The sequence below is a fragment of the Anomalospiza imberbis genome, chromosome 6 (assembly GCF_031753505.1).
Source record: "Anomalospiza imberbis isolate Cuckoo-Finch-1a 21T00152 chromosome 6, ASM3175350v1, whole genome shotgun sequence".
Classification (NCBI taxonomy): Eukaryota; Metazoa; Chordata; class Aves; order Passeriformes; family Viduidae; genus Anomalospiza; species Anomalospiza imberbis.
Window position 1 is genome coordinate 33,660,218 of NC_089686.1, and position 18,930 is coordinate 33,679,147.

The 18,930-nt window shown below is 41.1% G+C and overlaps 1 protein-coding gene across 1 annotated transcript; it reads right to left on the minus strand.

The window, feature by feature from the left end:
* Positions 1–3,240: 3,240 nt before the first annotated feature.
* On the minus strand, positions 3,241–18,528 carry LOC137475666 (serine/arginine-rich splicing factor 5-like). The gene is made up of 8 exons (XM_068193195.1): positions 18,377–18,528; positions 16,137–16,275; positions 12,603–12,673; positions 11,762–11,848; positions 10,281–10,353; positions 6,441–6,514; positions 5,414–5,524; positions 3,241–4,403 (listed from the first exon to the last, which is right to left on the minus strand). Exons 2-8 carry the CDS (start codon positions 16,260–16,262, stop codon positions 4,112–4,114), a joined length of 834 nt encoding a protein of 277 aa, XP_068049296.1. The 5' UTR covers positions 16,263–16,275; positions 18,377–18,528; the 3' UTR covers positions 3,241–4,111.
* Between the last annotated feature and the right edge of the window lie 402 nt (positions 18,529–18,930).

Below are 18,930 nucleotides of genomic sequence, written 5' to 3' on the forward strand. Positions count from 1 at the left end.
GCGCGTAGGCAGCCCTAGAGCCCAGCCCAAGGCAGCCCTGAGTGCTCCGTCACACCACAGCTTCACCGTAAGCGCACGCATAACCCGCTCTGAGCACGCTCCTCTTCCACGCACTGCGATTGCTGTTGTTCAGGTAGCAGAGACGCTTGTAGAAGGGTAGGAAAGTGCAGAACACAGGTTTGTGAGGTCTTGGCAGAGTTAAGTAAATTCAGTCACAAGTTTTGAGCTGTTTGTGGTGAGATTAGGGGTCTCAAAATATACTGAGTGTCATCAATTAACTCTCACTTCACAGACCCTTATTGTACTTCCAGGTATCAAGGGTGAACCAAGAAAGCCAGCGGAGTCCCTTTGAAGTAGAAAGTCTGATGATGAAGAAGACCTGAACTCCTTCTCCAGGGCAGTGGATGTTGTCTTAGGGTATCCCTGACTTGGAAAATCCCAGCCAGAAGTCACAGATGGGGCTTACATCCATAGCCTCATTCACTGAGTTTGAGGACTAATTTCTTCAGCTGTAGATGTGAATGCAGACTTCATCCAGTTTCCCTTCTTTTACTGTGTATGTTTCCCTAAAATCTCCTTCTTGTCATGGCTGTGCCAGCATATGCTACACCACTGCTACTCTGTCCCCCAACCAACACCTGGCTCAAATTTTAACAACAGTTTATGGTACCTCTACTTTTCAAGGCTCTAGACTGAGAGCCTTTTCAGATTTTAATTTCAGCTGTACCAATGGGTGCTTACTTCCCTTAAGAGAGTATCCTGGAGCATCCTACCTCTATGAACCACAAAGTGAACCACAGGCCTCTGATAGAGGAGAAATCAGTTGCCTTAGAACACCAGCGAGCTGGCTTTTGGGTAAAACAAATCCAGCATTTCTGTAAGACCCTGCTGAGCCTGTTCTCAGAGTCTCCAGTGATGTTTCACACCTACCTACAGACATATGGAGAGAAATTCTAAGTCTGAACTGAAACATCTGCTCTGGATCTGGAGCTTTCCAGAACCACACAGCACAAGAGATTTCTAGAGTGGAAAGGGAGAGAACTGGGAAAGACCACATTCATCCCTAGTTACAGGAAAATGCCATCACACTATACAAAAATAGCATTCATTACCAGTGAAACTCTCTTATTTTAAGACCTTCGTTAATCTTGAAAAACAAGTTTTGCCATACATTATTCCCTCCCTCATGGTCTTAGGCCCAGCAAATTAATAGTAGTGAATATCCTTTGAGCATCTTAAGACTACCCAGACAGAGTTACCATTAGCTGGTATTTCACTACAGCAACTGGCCTTGTTCCTCACCCCAGCCTGTTAACCCTTGCACTTTCCTCTTGGTGCTGACTCTAAGGCCTGAATGGCTCCCTGATGTTTCTGCTGTATCCCCTCCTTTGGGCTGGCATGCATGGAGCCTTCTGCCAGGTGTAACAGTTGGTTAATCAACGTTATTGTCCTAGTAAATCACCTGGGGTGAAAGGCTAACAACTCTCCAGCAGGTTTGCAGAGAAAGGAGGTGAAGGGGGAACTGATTGCAGGGCTGGAAAAAATGGGAAATGTGCCCTCAGGTACTGGATGCATAAAGCATTTAGTCTGCCAGCAAAGAATGACTATGGAGTGGAAATGAGGGAAACAGATGGGAAATGACATGCTTCCAAAACCTCTGTAAGAAGACTAATTCCACTCAGGAACTGTACAAGTTAGCTCTCAGATTGGGTGTGGCAGCAGGAGCTGGCAGAGCAGAGAAATTCCACCCCCGGCACTCAAGGTGCTTGACCCTTTGCTGGAGCAGGGGCAGAGCGCTGTGGGTACAGCAGATCTTCAGGCACTTCCTCCTCCTTGGACTCACGTTGCTCCGTCACCGCGGTTTTGAAAGAGAAACGTCCTCGAACACAACCCACACCCTTCTCAGCCCCTTTGCGGCTCCTGGAGCAACGGCATAAGGACAGCCAGTAGATGGCACGAGCCCGAGCCAAACCTGCTCAGTGAGGAATCCTGGCCTTCCTGGTGGGAATATTCCTCCTCCTCCTACCCACCCCCTTGTTTGGCAACCACAGGTGAGCACACAACACTTGCTTTCTTCTTCTCATCAATACAGCAGAGATGTGATGTGGCCAAGTACAATAAAGTTTATGCTTAGGAACCACTGGGATATCCTTGGATGAAACGCCATGTGTTAAACTGACAAAAATGTAATTAGTAATAAAGAAGTGCCATAAACATCACAGAAAATATGCTCTTGTTTTTGGGGGATGATGCAGCCAGTTGCTGAAATGCAACTAATTGCACTGCTCAACTTCCAGGTGTGGCCCATGCTGCAAGCAGTTGCATGCTGCAGGATAAGGCTTCCTTCCCCTAAGAGGAAAATGTCCTGTGATAAGAGAACTGCTAGCATATTCAGATAACATCATGCCAAACATGCAAAGAATGAAAGAATAGTTTGGGTGGGAAGAAGGGACCCTAAAAATCTAGTTCCAAACCCCTGCCATGGGCAGGCTCACCAGTAACTTGACTTTATAAAGGGTGTTAGCTTGGAAGCCTTATATGTACACAAGTTGTGTAAGGCAATGTAAGAATCTCTAGTTCAGTATTTCAAAAGTGATCAATTAATTTATCTATAGGAAGATTGCAACACTTGAGGCCAATTGGTTGTTGGCTCCTCTGCCAAAGTGTCAGAGCAGAAGGTATCACACAAACCTGTTTGCAAGGACTGCAGAAAGAATCCTTTCACCAATTTTCAAACAGCCACTGCTGGCCGTGACAGTAAAATCCTATCCTGCCCTCCAGTTAGTCAGTATCTGGTCTCTTATATATCATAACTGGTTTCTAGTTGCCATTTTCTCGCTTCTATACAGGTATATCTACAAATAAATTTCTTTGTGATCATGTCAGAAAGACTGAAGTGAACAACAGCAACATCAATTAAACAAAACTGCAAGATAAGCCAGAAAAAGGTTTGATTTTATTAGGAATGGTACATTTAAATACATGTAAGACTTTGGGATTAATTTACATATTTTTTCCAAAAATGTTTCCCTTCTTTGACAATACAGAAGTTAAAAAAAAAATCTAATTCCAAATTGTAAGAACAACAGTATTTGCAGTGGAAATTTCTATTAATTAAAACAACTGTGCATTCCGAAGATTTTGACTACACTTTTCCTGGGAATTTTTTTTGCTGCTCTCATTACTAAAATAACCTTCCTTTCCATCAAGACTATTGCTAGTCATACACATGTTATTCAGTATCACACTTTTGGGTATGAAAGCTATGTCACTTTTATAAACATCAAAAACATGGACATGCATATTGACATTTCTGTGCAGTTTTATGAAGTCACCTGTCAAATAAGGCCTATACATACAATACCACATACTAGTGAATTACTGTAAAATTATTATAATGGATTCCCAATGAACCTGACATCTGGGTGGTATGTCTCATTTTAACAGAAAATTCCAGCTTTCATTACTGCTTAACATTGTATTAATTCGTTATCCAAGTGAGCAATATTCAACTAACCAATGTGTATTCCTGAAAGTCTTTTGCAAATTAAGCATATTGTCAAGGTCATGTAAAGCTGGAACTTAAACAGCCTGTTAAGCCAAGCAACAGGGAAAAAGGGGAACTCTAAACTAATTTCATCTGGTCCATTCATTCTCGCACAGAAAAGTAGCCACAGAACCTTAAAGGAATTAAATCTATACTTCCTGTTCTCAGACTTAATACCAAGGACAAAAGCTAACATAGTATTTTGGAAGTCAAAGGCCTTGGAGGTGGAGGGGAAAGTAGGGGCAAGAGAGGGAGAAAGCAGCGTATTGTCTCATCCCATTACCTCAGCATTATGTGTACATAATATATCTATGATAGAAATGTTTACTAATAGCAGGGGAAAAAATAAAAAAGACTTCCCACTCCAGACTTCACTGAAAGAAGAAAGCTGACAGCCAGCCCCTCCTCACAGAGATGGCCTATTTGATGACAGGCACTTTGGCAATGTAAGAGGAGGTCACCCTTTCATCATGTTAACTCTTCCCCTCCCAGATCTCATATATAACTTGTCTCAAGTCTTCAAGAAACTTGAATCAAATTCATTAATACATCGCTGAAAGCAGGTTAACTACGGCTATGAGCAGAGCTCGACCTAGAACGAGATTTTCTTTTAGAAGACGAGGGAGAGGGGGAAGAAGCTATCAAGCTGGAGCGGTGGCTTTTGTGGGAGTAACTCTTTTTAGGAGTACGACTGCGAGAACGAGAGCGGGATCGAGAGCGAGAGCGGGATCGAGAGCGAGACCTGGACCTGGACCGGGACCTTGACCTGGACCGGGACCGGCTGTCCGATCTGGAAGATCCTGTAGACCTGGACCTGCTGCGAGATCTTGAGTAACTCCTTGATCGAGATCTGCTTCTAGAAAAACATAATTAAAAGCTGTAGTCTCACCTCTTACTAAATTTAAAACAATCATGTAAAATTCTCCACTACTTTGTATGCATAGCACATCCATATGAACATCTGAAAGCGCAATTTACAGCATTCAGTCATTTCACAGTGCTGCAAGATTTCTGCTATGCTCCATCATGAATGACAGTATCTTCTTAGGTGAAGGCCATCAAGAACTGCTGGCCTTGACATTCTCTGCTAGTGTGGCAAAATATGCACTGCCTAATAAAAGATGCCTCTCCTTAGCTCCTGCCAGGAGGAGAGAAATAAATTTTTAGGCAGAGGAGTCTCTATCAAAGAAGAACTCTTTGTCTGCATATACCCTGCCTTGAAGTATCATTTAATTTATCAAGACAAACACAGAAATGGAACTTTATACCTGTGATGTTTAGTCTCTCTAGAAATGCCATGCAAACAAGAGTTTCTTTCAGGAGGCTAAGAAAGTCTCTAAAGGTGTGGATCACCAGCATACTTTAAGGCCTTAGAGTTTTAACACCTTCACTAGTAATGCTTCCCTTTTTCCATGGAAAGAGACAATGAAACAGCTGCAGCCAACATGTTTTTTTAATGACTGAACTGCAGAACTGCTTAGGAATAATGCAAGCAAGCTGAATGATTTTCTTTTATTCTCATGAACAAGTTGGCTTTCGCAACTATTTAAGAAATATTTCACAGGACTGTGAAAAAGCTTTCCTTCAAATTAAACATTTTTAATACCAAAATTCATGTTTTTAAGAAGTTCTTTCTTTATAATACCACATTTTGTCTTTAAAAAAAATCTTTAGTCTCATTCAGAAGTGATCTATTTACCCTGTTTCAGCAAGTTACTTCTTATCTTAATCTGTTTACACTGCTAAAAAGTGGTTCTGTGCAGTGATATTTAGCTTGGGGCCAAAAAAATTACATAACAAAACTTTGACATCAATACTACCCAAATCCATGTCCTCAGCAGAATTTTATCATGTCAGCTGACATACCTATGCCTTCTGTGGTCTTCAGTCAGTTTAATTCTCCGTCCATTCAGCTCAGTGCCATCCAGTTTTTCCAGTGCACTCTTCATGTCGCTGTAAGATGCAAACTCCACAACCCTGTATACCATAATGAAATAAAAGCTTCAGAGCAACATAAAAAGTAGGGAAAGCAGGTCTGGCCCTTTTAAATCTGCCGATTCAGAGCTGTTTTATCTTCTGAAAGCTAGTTTTTAACATGGTTAATAAGAAAATATGACACCAATAGTCCTAGCTATCCATACGTCTCACATCTTCTTAAACAATACCAGAACTGCTATCTGCAAGGAGGACTGAGAAAATGCAGGAAGATACACAAATCTGCATCAGCTGAGGAAACATCTTTCAGTCCTCACTACATTAAACATTGCAAAGCTGTCCATGAAACAAAACAAGTTTGCAGACTCTTCTGCCCTATTTAAGAATTTTAACAGTGAATAGAAAAGTCCAGTCTTGGTGGTTTTTTAAATTTGAACTCTTTGCAGCAGCCCTAGAGCAGTTTTGCCAGCACACTCACTCTATTCATACTTCCTTCTCTCCTGCTTTGTTGTGCAAAGTTTTTGTAGTCTTCAGAACTGAGAAGGGAGACTGGGCAGGTAGATATTCCCCATGGAAGCTGGTTACGTTCATTTCCCATGACTTTGACTCCTGAACCAGTGTAAAGCGGCCATATACAGGAGGTGTTTTAGCCTCAGGCCTCAGATCATGACAAATGACTATGTAAAAATAAGACAGCAGGACTTAACATTTAAAAGGAGTTCTCCCTTCCTTTTCTGCTTTCATACGTTGTTTTCATGATAGAGGATAGAGACAGAGTTCAATACTGAACTCCTACTTACTGACAGTTTGTGTTTTGGATTGTTTTGGTTCTTTAACTGGAGAAATTTCAGCACCTAAGCCACCCCATAAATTTGTATTTCACTTCAGTATTAGAAGAAAAATCATGCCCTTAATAGCTTCAGCTATCATATCATACAAAGACACAAAATGAACTTACCCTTCATTCCTGTTGTTTCTGTGTGCATCCACATAGGTGACCTCCCCTGCCTTTCTCATGACATCTTTCAAGTCCTACAGCAAAAGTTAACATTTTAGTCTGAACAAGACACAAATCAGTTAGGTAGCAGAATACTCCCCTAAAGCTCTCCCTGCTGAAACTGCTTAATGCTTTTTATTTCTATATATAAAAATATACATATAATTTAGAAAAAAGTTTCTGAAACAGCTTACGTAATAGCAGCTGCATACAGAAAGGATTCATCATTTTACAGCTACAGTGAATAAAACACTGCTTTCAAGTTAATCCTACATCCCAAAACCAGCTGTTATAAAAACACAACGCAATACATAAAAACAACACGTCCCCTGAAATCAGAACTGAGAAGTGCAGAGTATTAAATGCAGATTTTCGTAATTAACACCCCAGTTAAATGACATTCCAATAAATGTAGACAAATTCAACCTTTATGCTCACCTCCCCCAGCTTCAAAGCAAAATTAAAAGCAAAAAGGTCTAACTACAATGTAATTTAAAATTTTACAAAGGAACTTTTTAAAGTTTCATCTGAGTATCCATCACGCTATAGTGTCACATCAATAGACATCCTTGTCTTAAACTTAACAGAGGCTAAATGTGGACAAGTAAAATTACTTGCTTAGCAATAGGAGAAAGCACAAACAAATAATGCAAAAGGTCACTAAAAAGCTAAACATTTGTCTAAGTTAAGGCAGCACTTTTACCCAACAGTATCTGGTATTTTATAATCCCACACTACTTACCGCAGCACACCACAAGTGGCAGGTGATATAAGAAGGTACCTTAAGCAAAGAGCTGCTTGTCCAATACCTAGCTGGCCAAGAGGAACTCTCTTACATGAGAAAGGCAGTGATGGCTCATAGCAATATGCTTCACGGAGGTACCAGAGGCCCTGAAAGCACTGGACATAGTCTCCAGTCTCCAGAAGTGGCTAAAGAACCCGAGGATGATCTGTGCTAGCCAATCGAGATCAAACCCAGGCAAACCAAGATCTAGACTGCCAAAAAACAGGAGTGTCATAGGAACCAAAAGGAAAATTCAGAACAGGCCAAACCCTAGAATTTCAGCCACTAGAAAACCCCCAAATCTTTGGTTCTTTTTCCTCCACACAAGAAAAATGAAGGTTAACCAAATCAAGGTTGTTAGAAGAGGTTCAAAATGCACTTGGTTAGAATTAGAAATACGCTTAAGGAACAAAAGACTACAAAACAAAAAGCCAAGAAAAAACTTCAGAACATTTGCCACAGAATATAAAAAAGCTTAGTTTTATCTAGTATTTCGATTCAATAGTTTTATGTTAAAAACTGGCATATGGAAAGTAGTAGATATTTTCCTTGTTTCACAGGTCTCAATATAAAGAAACCCTAACAGCAAATGAAAATTGGTCCCTATTAGTACCATTAAGAACAATACTTCAAATTACCTCAATTTAGAGATGATGGACAAAATTTTGGCTCTCCTCAAATCAATGAGAATTTAATCAGACCAAGACTGGTAAGTCAAAATGAAGTTAGAAAATGTTAATCTACATAATTATTTCCCAAATCGGTAACTTGAGGCTTTAAGATTGAGGCTCCCACAATCTTGCCACACTATATGCTGAATCCTAAGGAACATTAACATGAAATATCATTTGTAATTGCAATGTCAACATGATTAAGATGCCAACATTATTTCTTAAAAGAGAGGAAGTGTGCATGTGTTATAAAAGCTCAACATTCTGTTATCAGGGGAATGTTTTAAAGTTACCTGGTATTACCTAACCAGTGGAACAATCAAATTTTATCTTAAGTTTACTGTTTTGGGTCAACTTAAATAGCACAAGAAAACCCCGTTGTCCTTAGCAGCAGAGAGGAATAAGGTGTAGGACAACCATAAATAGGAAAATACATTTTGATGTAACACAGACCTACTTTTCTCAACTAATTGAAAATTTGATACTGGGAAACTGATGAAGGTGGTTGGAAAGCTCTGAACATGCAGACATACATGTTTGCTAAAAAAATAGGGCGAGTTCTAACAGTTTGTCTACTCTTAGAGATGGGATTATCTATTAACAATATAGTCAACAATCTGAGGAAACTGATCTGAATATAAATTTTTCTGCCTTTTTCTATGTTTAAATATCTCAACACAGTAACTTTTAAGGGAGATAGATGTTCTCAAGGTATGGAGATCTGGACACACCAAAGATGAAATTCTGTGTGCAAGTTTAAAAGCAAGTTTCCATAAATGAGTGTGCTTCCTAGCAGGGATTAGAAGGGAAGAATAATGGCACTACTGTTAATGGATTAGCTATTTTAATGTGTTAAAGTAGCATAGTTAGAAGTTAAAACACTATAGTCAGTACCAAAGCAGTACAACTGCAAAAGTAAATACAGCTTGCATATGGTTGTTACCTTCAAATGATGTCTATTTAGGCAGGTATTGAAAAGTCTCTTATGCTAACTTATCATGTATTTAAGAGACATTAAAACATTTTATTAGGATACTAAAAGATTCGCCAGTATGAAATCTGAATTGGGTGGGCTTCAGATTAAAATGTAAGTACACATAAAGCCATTATAAATATTCACAAGTAAAAGAATGTTACAAAAATGTTAATCTTTTTTCAAGTTATGCACTTAACACTAAACAGCACTATAGGATTTAATTTCCTTAACACTCCATTATAGCTTACTTCCCTGTTCCCTACTGCTGTTTCCAAGTGACAATCTCTCCATATATGTAACTGCGTAGCAAACCCAGAAGATATTTAGATTAAATCCAGTTGATCGTCACATCAACTCAGCTGGTTTTCTTTAATTATTCAATAATTAACACAACTGTACTGTTACAAACCCTTTGAACCTGTCATGCACAAGATAAACTGAGTTCAACTGTTTATCTGCATGGATTGCACCAACTCTTACGAAACACATCAGCAGAGCTCCGGGCAAGCCAAGAAGCCTCCTTGTGGGGAAGTAGCTTCAAGACCGAGGTTTGAACATTCAACATGTTCTACTGCATCTTTCAGGACTTTAATCAAAGTCTCTTTATACAAAGAATATATACGTTAATGAACAAGACTAAACTCCACTATTCACTCACCTTTTGTAAATAGCATCTGTTGCTATGTCCTTACAAAGTGAACTTTCTATACACTGTACTACACAGAACACAACTAAGAGAATTGATTACATGGCTATTCTGTTAAAAGTCAGCTTAATATTAGCAAAACATTAGCAAGAGGTGAAAAAAACAAAAACAAAAAAAAAGAGAAAGGTTGTAAGAAAGCTTCAAATGGCAAGTACTGAAAGTCTGGGTTTAAAAAAAAAAAACATCTACAGTAAGCATACTCGACACAGTAGCTCTCTTAAAATTCCCACTATTAATGATGTATTACCAGAACTCTCAATCATTAACTGGAGTCACAAAAATATTTTGCAAAACATAAGAAAAGACTGTAAATTTCAATCAAAACAAAGGCATGCACTTCCAGGTGTAACAATACAAGAGGATGACATAGTTTGAATTAATGCCATGTTTCAGTATTTTAGAAACAATCTAGAGTCTTCCAAAGTTTTATCAGTTGGCAAACAGAATTAAGAATCAGTTCCCAACTACCAAATCTAGTTCTTTGAAACAAAAGACTTCTTTAAGTGCTTGAATGCTAATTTTTAGCAATCCCTGAAGCTTTTTTCTTATTTTTTGTTCACAATAAATATTTATGATGGCTTTATTAAGAAATTAGACTGAACGCAGTCTACTTACAGAGTAAAAAAATAAGGTCTAAAAAAGAGAAGGTAAGATGCTAACTCACCTGCCAGCTGATACGGGATGAAAGGTTTTCAACAATGATCCTGTGCTCAGTACGAACAGGAGGCCCATACCGGCTGGAAGAATTCAAAGGAAAAAAAAAAAAAAGAAAAAAAATTTCCAGCATAAAGAATTTTAAACTTAAGAAATCTGACACTTTCTACAGTTTGCTGAAAGATTTAATTAATTTCCTTATTGCTGGCCGGCAGACTTGATTCTTCTTAGTCAAGAAGGGTGTCATAATTTTTTTCAGAACGCCCAGATCTTCCAAGTATTTAAACAAGAGGACCCAGAGTCATAAAACTGCCAGGATGAGTCTCATTTTCCATTATTGCAAACCTCTTCCCGTCTAGCACTGGCAGTGTAACATCATGAACATGACTACAACAGATACCCACGACCTTCAATCAAGCAAACTTGCTACTCTGAAAGTCCACTTTTAGCCTGGACCTCGGACCAATTATACCACACCAAGGTTATTGCCACTAAAGTAAAAATAATCTAATTAACATGCCTGCATATGCAAATTAGATGTTCCAGACATTGGTTTGTAACTGGCAGCAATTCTGACTTTGCAACAAATGTGAAGGTTTATGTCCCACGTATCTTTGTCTTTCTTCCAAACTCTACTCTGCAAAGGCCACAGCTATGAATGTTTCTACAGTGCAAATTCTTCCACACATATTTCCTTCACACAGGTAGATATAAAGCAAAAAGATGTAATGTGTACTTGTCTGGCAGAATACATGCAAATCTGCAGAACTTTCACTGCATGTTGGCACAAGGTTCACTACTGGCTCTAACCACTGAAAGTGAACAACCCCACAAATATTGCATGTTCTCTAGAGGTATTCCAGAGATGAGCTGTGTCCTGGTTTTCACATTCCATTGCTGGAGAGAGACTCTCCTGCTTGGTCAGCAAACTTAGTCAACTGGTATTTATTAACACGTGCAGAAGTGTTTATCTTATGCCTTAGCACTTCTCCTTTTCTAGGCTGTGCTGAAATAAGCATTTTGATAACCATACAACTGGAAATGTGAAAACTTGGTTAGGCAGCAAATACCTTGAATTACTGCTCTACAATATCCTACTTAGCATGTAAGCTCAGTTTGGTGACAAAAGCCACAATAGAGAAGCTCTGCATTTTTCTTGACTTAGTGTTAAAATCAGCCAATCCAACTGCAGCAATACTCCTTCACATCATTTACATGACAGCAGGAAGCAAGACCAGCATAGTGCCTACAATATGGCAAAGGCACATTTCATAACAGGTTTGTGAACCTCTCCAAGACAGTTAAATTGCTTTAAAATCCCCACTCTCCTCAGCCTGAGAAGGCAAGTAATCATAATGAATCTGCAGGTTTGAGAACATAGAACTTCTTTCGTGAAGCTATACAGGGAAACAGAGCTGGATCCCTAAGTCACAAAAAGAAAACTCCAGTTCTTTTGTTATTGGAAAAGGACAGAGAGCCCAGAACACCGACCTAGATCCACTCTGCGACTGGTAATAACTGAACCGTTGTGAGAATCTTCCCCTTCCTCTTCGGGCTCGAGCATGTTCAATGGTGACCCTTATGACAGGAACAAAAAAAACCCAAGCACATAAATTAAAACAACAAACTTTAAGTATTTGACATTGACTTTAATCTTGTCACAACTGGAAGCAAATGTGCACAAACAAGAATTATCTTGCCCTTGCAAGCAATGATTTATAACACAACCACTGGCATTTCTTAAAGAGCCACATCGGTGTCTCACTGGCCTCCCTCAGATTTTCATTAAAATTGTCATGAATCTGTAATTCAGACAAACACTGAATTTGCTCAACCAGAGTCCAGGTGTACTCACAGAGAGAAAAGAATACTAAAATAACTAACAACAACCTAATGACCTAAAATACAGCTTCCATAATCACAATAAAAATTACTGCAACATTCAATGACTATAGTCCACATTACTGCAAACTGAAGGGCAACGATCCAAATGATAACAGGCTATCATCAGCTTATTTTCTGGTCAATAGACAGATAAATACTAAATAAGTCCAATTCACTCTTACTAATATTCCTAATGAGAAGATCCTGAGTTACCTTTGAAAGAGAACTAAGTTCAAGTAGAGAAAATGGTCAGCCCTGCTCCAAACTACTCGTCCTCCAGTCCCAAACTAATCTTTGTCTTAAACAAGACTAATGAATGTCTTGAAAGTTATGGAAGGTATATCCCACCACAGAACCACAGGAAATGGGTGTCAGAACACAAGATGCACTGCATTTTGATGCAAAGCACTTTTTCGATTCTTAAGGGAAATTATGGTATCACACTTACCTTTCATCACACAGCTCTTTACCATTTAGTTCATAAATTGCATCATCAGCATCCCTGTGGTCTTCAAATTCCTGAAAAGAAAATTGGAATAAAAATGTATTTTCCCTCACAGTATATGCAAATACTAATAAACATGCTTTCTTTATAAATTTTACATTTCTACAGCAAGTATCACCAAGAACTTTGAATAAGGAAGCTAGTTCCTAGTACATTTATGACTGAAAAGACAAGATGTTCCTATTCATGTTAATTTCTTCTCCCTCCATCCCACAAACTCCTTTTTGCCTCCGCAATTGTTTCAGTATAACTTATATGCAGGACCTATTAATTAAATTAACTGGCTTGCTAAGAAATATCTAAAAAGCTTTTGGGGAGAAGTGGGGGAAATTACTTCAAGGCATATAATTTAAAACACAGCTCCACATACAGGATAATGGAATATAACAGCATAAACCAGTCAAATGCAGGAGAGTTGTGCGCTCCCAAAACTCTCTCAAGAGTCTTACTGAACCGGCAAAGAAAGAGTGAACCAGAAAAAAAAGCCCTACTAATTTTTTTCTGAGTGAATTCAGTTCACTAGCTGGGCAAAAAGATGCCCAAGTAAGAAGAGTATGAAACATAAGCCCTTCTTCAGCGCTGGCCACCTGCGGGTCAGATCAGCTATAACGAGCGTAATTCCATTTACTGCTGCAATGGAATCTGTCACTTCGCTTTTGGCAGAAACGCTGCTTTAGTCAGCCCGAGTAGCCTCTGCCCACTATCCAGCCCACTGGTTCTTGGCAAAGCTGCTTGTACAGCTCTGCAGGAAACTAGGTCAAGAAACCTACCCAGATGAAAAACAGCACACTTTCTGCAGGAGGTGGGGGTCAAAAAGTGTTACTTTTCAACCAGATCAGCTTCCCAGGTAGGTTCATTATATGTGACTGGACAATTGCAGCAACACCGAGAGGCAAGGGGACAAAGGAAAGAAATAAAGCAGAGAGAACAAGCAGCTGGGTAGGGACTGCTGGCAGCAACAGTGCAGATGGAGAGAAAAAATTGTTGAACTGCAGCTTTCAAGGAACAAACAACAGAGAAGAAGCTTCTCAAGTTGAAGAAAGTGTTTGCATAACTATAAACTGCTTTTCAGAAGCAATACTGGCTTAAGCAATCTTCATCCTTCTGCACTGAAATTTGTTTCACTACCAAGTGAAACATCACACATCCTTGCATGATGATGCAAAGATTATCTTCAGACATAATTTAGGTTCAGCGTTTAAAAGTATCAGTAGTTGGCAACTACAAGTCCCACTATGTCAACTACTTTCTAACAAAGTGAACATCTTCAAGTCTATCTAGCTTTACGGTTTGAAGTTTGAAAACACTATGCCCTGAAATCTACAAAATTCAAGTAAATATAATTAGCTTAAAAGATTAAGCAATGATTTCAATCAAGCACAACAAAACATGCTTTTAACACTGTAACAACGTTCACTTGGTTTTGTAATATGTTTTATAAATACAAGTCTTAAATAAGAGAAAATAAAGATGAACTGACAGCACATGGCAAGTAAAGTGCCATGAAGGATAATGCCATTCCATGTGTTTATAAATGACATGGATGACAGGATCAAGCACAGCCTCACCAGTTTTATGTCTGACACTGAAGTGAGAGGAGAAATAGATATACCAGAATGAAAAAACATCCCACATAAAGACCTAGATAAGCTGAAAGATTAAGCAAACAAGGATCACAAGTCTTAACGAAAGATAAAAACATGAAGTGCTGCATGTGGCATAAGACAATCCTAAGCAGCAGAATGTGCTGGGGGCTGAGTGGCTGGAGTGCAGCTCTGCTGAAAAGGACATGGAAATCCTCGTGGAGAGTCAGCTAAGCATGAGTCAGCAGCATGGCCTTGCTGCAATGACAGCAAATTGCATCCTGGGCTGCATCCGCAGGAGTACAATCAGCAGACCAAGGGGTGCTATTATTGCACCCTACTTGACATTCATTAGGCCACATCTGGAACACTGTGTCCGGTTTTGGTCTCTCCAGCTCATAAAAGACATTGAAACTGGACTGAGACTAGGAGAGGGCAACCAAAACTGATCAGAAGGTTTGATAACAAAGAAACGTTGAGAGAGCTGTGTTTGTTCAGCAGGAAGAAAAGGCAGCTTCAAGGGAACACAGTCAGCCTTCCAAAACCTAGAACACAGTTACACAAACAATGGAAGTGATTTCTGATATTGGGTGCGCAATGATGGGATGACAAGTATGGGAGGGAAAGTTGTTTAGCTGCAAAGGAAAAAAAAATTTATCCAGACAACAATTACATTTTTTAGATAAATTTATCAGACAATTATTCAAGCTTATTAGTGATCTTTGAAAAGAAAATGGTTCCACCTAGGAACTAGAGAGGAGAGAGGATTGACTGACTCGCTTACTAGAGCTGAACAGAAGTTGTTCCTGAATCAGTCAACAGCCCTGTCCAGGAAGAGAAGAGGAACACTCAAGGACAGGGGACTGAGAAATAGCAGCAATTGGAAAGAGCACTCTAAATAAACTCAGGCTCATGTCTACATCAGCCATTTACCTCCGGACTTTCAAGAGACAGGTACTTACCTGCTGGCAGTCAGCAAGAAGCAGCTCATAATGCAGGGGAACCAGAAACCACCAAGTGTAGGAGTTAAAGGAGCAATATTCACATGAAACTAAAGTAGGCAATGCCTGTCCTTTTGTTCTTTTCCAATAACTTCACTCAAGGGATTGATCTTGGCAGAAAGAGTGGCACGTAAGCCTGCCATTATGCAAGGGCAGTATCAGCCTTTCGAGTCCGAACTAAGTGCTGTACAACAGCTAATTCTCAATTCTCATGAGATAACAGTTAAAACACAGGCTGATTCTGAGTCAATCTGTGAGCCTGTAAAACTGCAAAATTTGGACATTTAGGAGCACAGAGCTCAAGAAAGCAGTGGTAGGTAACTGAGATACAATAAACTGTCAATTTAATAGTCTGGCAGGCATATATGCCCTGTAAACATGTACTGATAATGATTATGTTGAACTTCAGCTGCACAAGACTTCGAAGCTGTGCTGCTTGAATCCACCAGCCAGCACCTATTACACCTGCTGTCTTAGCCAACTACTCTGCTTTTATGTCAAGCCATTATTTAAGAAATACAACCAAGCAGACTAGAAGGGGTGAGAGAGGAGCTGAAGTGGTTCTTATAAACTTTTCTTCTGGGTCAAGACTGCAAAATTTTGTATTGCCATAACAGGATACTTATAGAGTCTTCAGAAATGAGGGGTAAATTTTAAACCCACAGAAGACTATGATCAAACAATGTATTCAATGCAGCTGGAATATTACCAAGATTTTGAACAAAACTTGGCCATAACTGCAAGCCAAAATTATGAAAAGCATTCTGAAACGTTTATTAATATTTGCTATTTCCCACTGCAACTATTATCTTAAACATCTTCCTTTCCTTGACATCATCTTAGCAAGGTTAGTACCTGTAATCAAGAGCAAGGAAAACAAAGCTGTTACTTACCACAAACCCAAATCCATTTTTTAGATGGATTTCTCGTATGCGACCATATCCTTTGAAGAACTTCTCTACATCCCGTTCACGAGCACGTGAGCTCAAGTGCCCAACAAAGACACGGCAGCCACTCATCTTAAGGTTGATGCTAAAAAAGAAAACGGCACTGTTTATCAGATTAACAAACTTAAAATAGGGTGATTAAGATCACTTTCACATCTCAGAAATCTTGGTTAAACAGGATTTGATTTTACTGTCCTCCAAGTATACATGTTAAAAGCCTGATTCTCTACAGCCAGTGAAGGGATAAAATCCTGTCTTGCTGACTTCTAGCAGAACCTACAAAGAACTTCCAGTTTTGTACTTTTTAATCATGAAACTTAAAATCCCAAATCTGTAACTTCAACGATTTTACTGGCTTAGCAGCTGCTGAAAAAAGAAAAAAAGAACAAAATTTGTATGCCAATCATTAGAATAACAACAAACAACATAAAACATTCTTAAAACTTTTGTTTTATCTAGAAAAATCTTTGCAATAAAATTTTATTAGCACACAAAAGATAAATGGTATACATCAAATTACTTTGATTTCCAGTAACCATAAATATAAGTTATTTTAACAGTCTATCTGGTTTTGAAGAATTTTCATTATGAGATTTCAACAATAGCAAAAATTAAAAAAGGCTATTTGAGGCATTCAGATTTCTAAAGCTATCCACTGATCCAGGATATATAATTTGAGATTTTCTATGTAAAACTCCATCTTTTACCTTAAGGTGTCACTTTTTCAGTTTATGTGGTTTAAAAATTTTTAAGATCTCAAAACTGGAAAATATTAATCACTTGGCTCACTCAATGAGCTTGCTGTCATAGAAAAAAACAAAGAATTCGAGCCCTAAGGAATAGAAATATGACGTGATTTTGCATAACAATACTGGGCTCTAATGCAGGCAGAGTAAACATATCATGTTAACAGTGAAAATAATTCCAGTCAGTTTGGATGCAATATTTTGAATTAATGTGATTTACCTTCTTTGTTAACGTACACCCACTAGGTTTCTATTGAATACTTTCTTTACTCAGACTTACCAAGTGCCGGAGTTTTGGAAACCTGGGTACTGGGTTTTCTATGGGGCGAGGGCTTGAACTGTGACAGCACTTACTGAGACTGGCCTCAATCCCCGAGCCTCGGAAGAGCCTACGCTGCCCTTTGTAGCCATTCTCTCCTCTGTGCTCACCCGTGCATTTTGATGGCCACACGGAAATCCAGTTCAGGGGGCTGGTTCAGCTCCCTCGCGGAGCGCTTCCAACACAGGGTTTGCCTGGCGCACCCTTACCACACAAACACTGGCCAGGCCAGCCGCGGGTATTAAGGGAAAGGCAGGCCCTCGTAGAGGAAGCACAGCCTTACGTAACTGTATGCTTTAAAACACGGCAAGAACAGCCACTTTGGCAACAGCGCTCATTTTGGGAACAACAGAGATTTGAAAGATTAAAATGACTGCGTAACTGCTGTTCCATATTTTTAGTTCTAGAAAAATAAAGTGGGGAGAAGAATCACAAAAGGAAATGAACACGGGGTGGGTGGGTGGAACTGATCACCACTGAACCTGTCAAATATACTGCGAAAGACTTACTAACAACCCATCCGCGCGTTATTTACTCATAATCAGGGAGCACAATGGATGCGAGATCTGCATTGACACCTGCGAGGCGCCGAGCTTCACACGTCGCTCCTACCGCAATGAAACCGAGTCCGCTCGCTGACGACTCAGTAGGTGCGGAAAAGCCCTCGGGAAGCACGGACCCGCAGCAAACGGCCATCTGCTCCTCCCTCCTTTCGAGACGCCATGAGAACCCGGGACTGCGCCAGGCCTGCGGCCTACCCAAGGCAGCCGGGCCCTCTTCACGGGCCCGCCGCCATCGCGGCGCCGGCCCACGCAGCGGCGCCTGGCCCTTCGGCTCTTCGAAGCTTTGCGCTCGCCTCCAATCCGCGACGGCTCCTCCCGACCATCCCGCCGGGATCATCCCTCCCCCCTCGGGGCAGCGATGGATGGCGGTTCCCCCCCCCCACTCCTCCCCCACGGCCGCCCGGGCCTGCGGCGCCGCGCGGCGCCAGCGCGGCCTCCGCCCGCGGCCCCCGGGCCTCGGCCCGTTCCCGCCCCACCGCAGGGTACCGCCGCCAGAACCCCGCCGGCGGCTCCCCGCACCCGTCCCGAGCCCCCCGCGGTGGAGGGGCGGCCACGCACCGTCGCGGAGCGGCGAGTCCTGCTGGCCGTGAGGGAACCGCTCTGCGGCCGCGGCGACAATGGCTGCCGGCTGCTCCACCGACCGACCGCCGCGCGACCGCCGCGCCTGCGCACAGCCGCCCGCGCGGCCCCGCCCGCAGCGCGCCGCGCGGCACGACGGGAGATGTAGGCGCGGGGGAAACGGCGGGAGCTCAGCGCCCCGCTCGGGCCGGGACGCCTCCGCTAGGCCGGGATCCGCAGAGCCCCGTCCAGCCTGGCCTTGCACACTGCCGCGGCTGGGGCATCCACAGCTTCCCTGGGCAGCCTGTTCGGGCTGAACTGCCTGTGACTTTTTGTCTAAGACATGGCAAAAGATGGGTAACAATTCCGCTTAACAAGTGGAGGAGAAAAGTCCCGCGTCCAGAGAATTCATCTGGAGTGCTGCACTCGGCAGCTCAGTTCTGCCAGGAGGAGCGTGCTGCGGCCGGCCCTTTCCTACCATCTTCTCTTCGGCACACGGAATGACGCTGCTTTGGACAACGCCGCAGTGTTGTTAATCGCTGACACCAGGGGGA

What these genes read in the sequence shown, in the direction of transcription:
- LOC137475666 (XM_068193195.1), bottom strand. Translation starts at nt 16,262, where the DNA reads ATGAGTGGCTGCCGTGTCTTTGTTGGGCACTTGAGCTCACGTGCTCGT. An exon ending in AAAATGGATTTGGGTTTGTG is followed by an intron (nt 12,674 to 16,136) that starts GTAAGTAACAGC and finishes TTTTCTTTTCAG; the next exon opens with GAATTTGAAGACCACAGGGA. An exon ending in GAAGACCACAGAAGGCATAG is followed by an intron (nt 4,404 to 5,413) that starts GTATGTCAGCTG and finishes ATGTTTTTCTAG; the next exon opens with AAGCAGATCTCGATCAAGGA.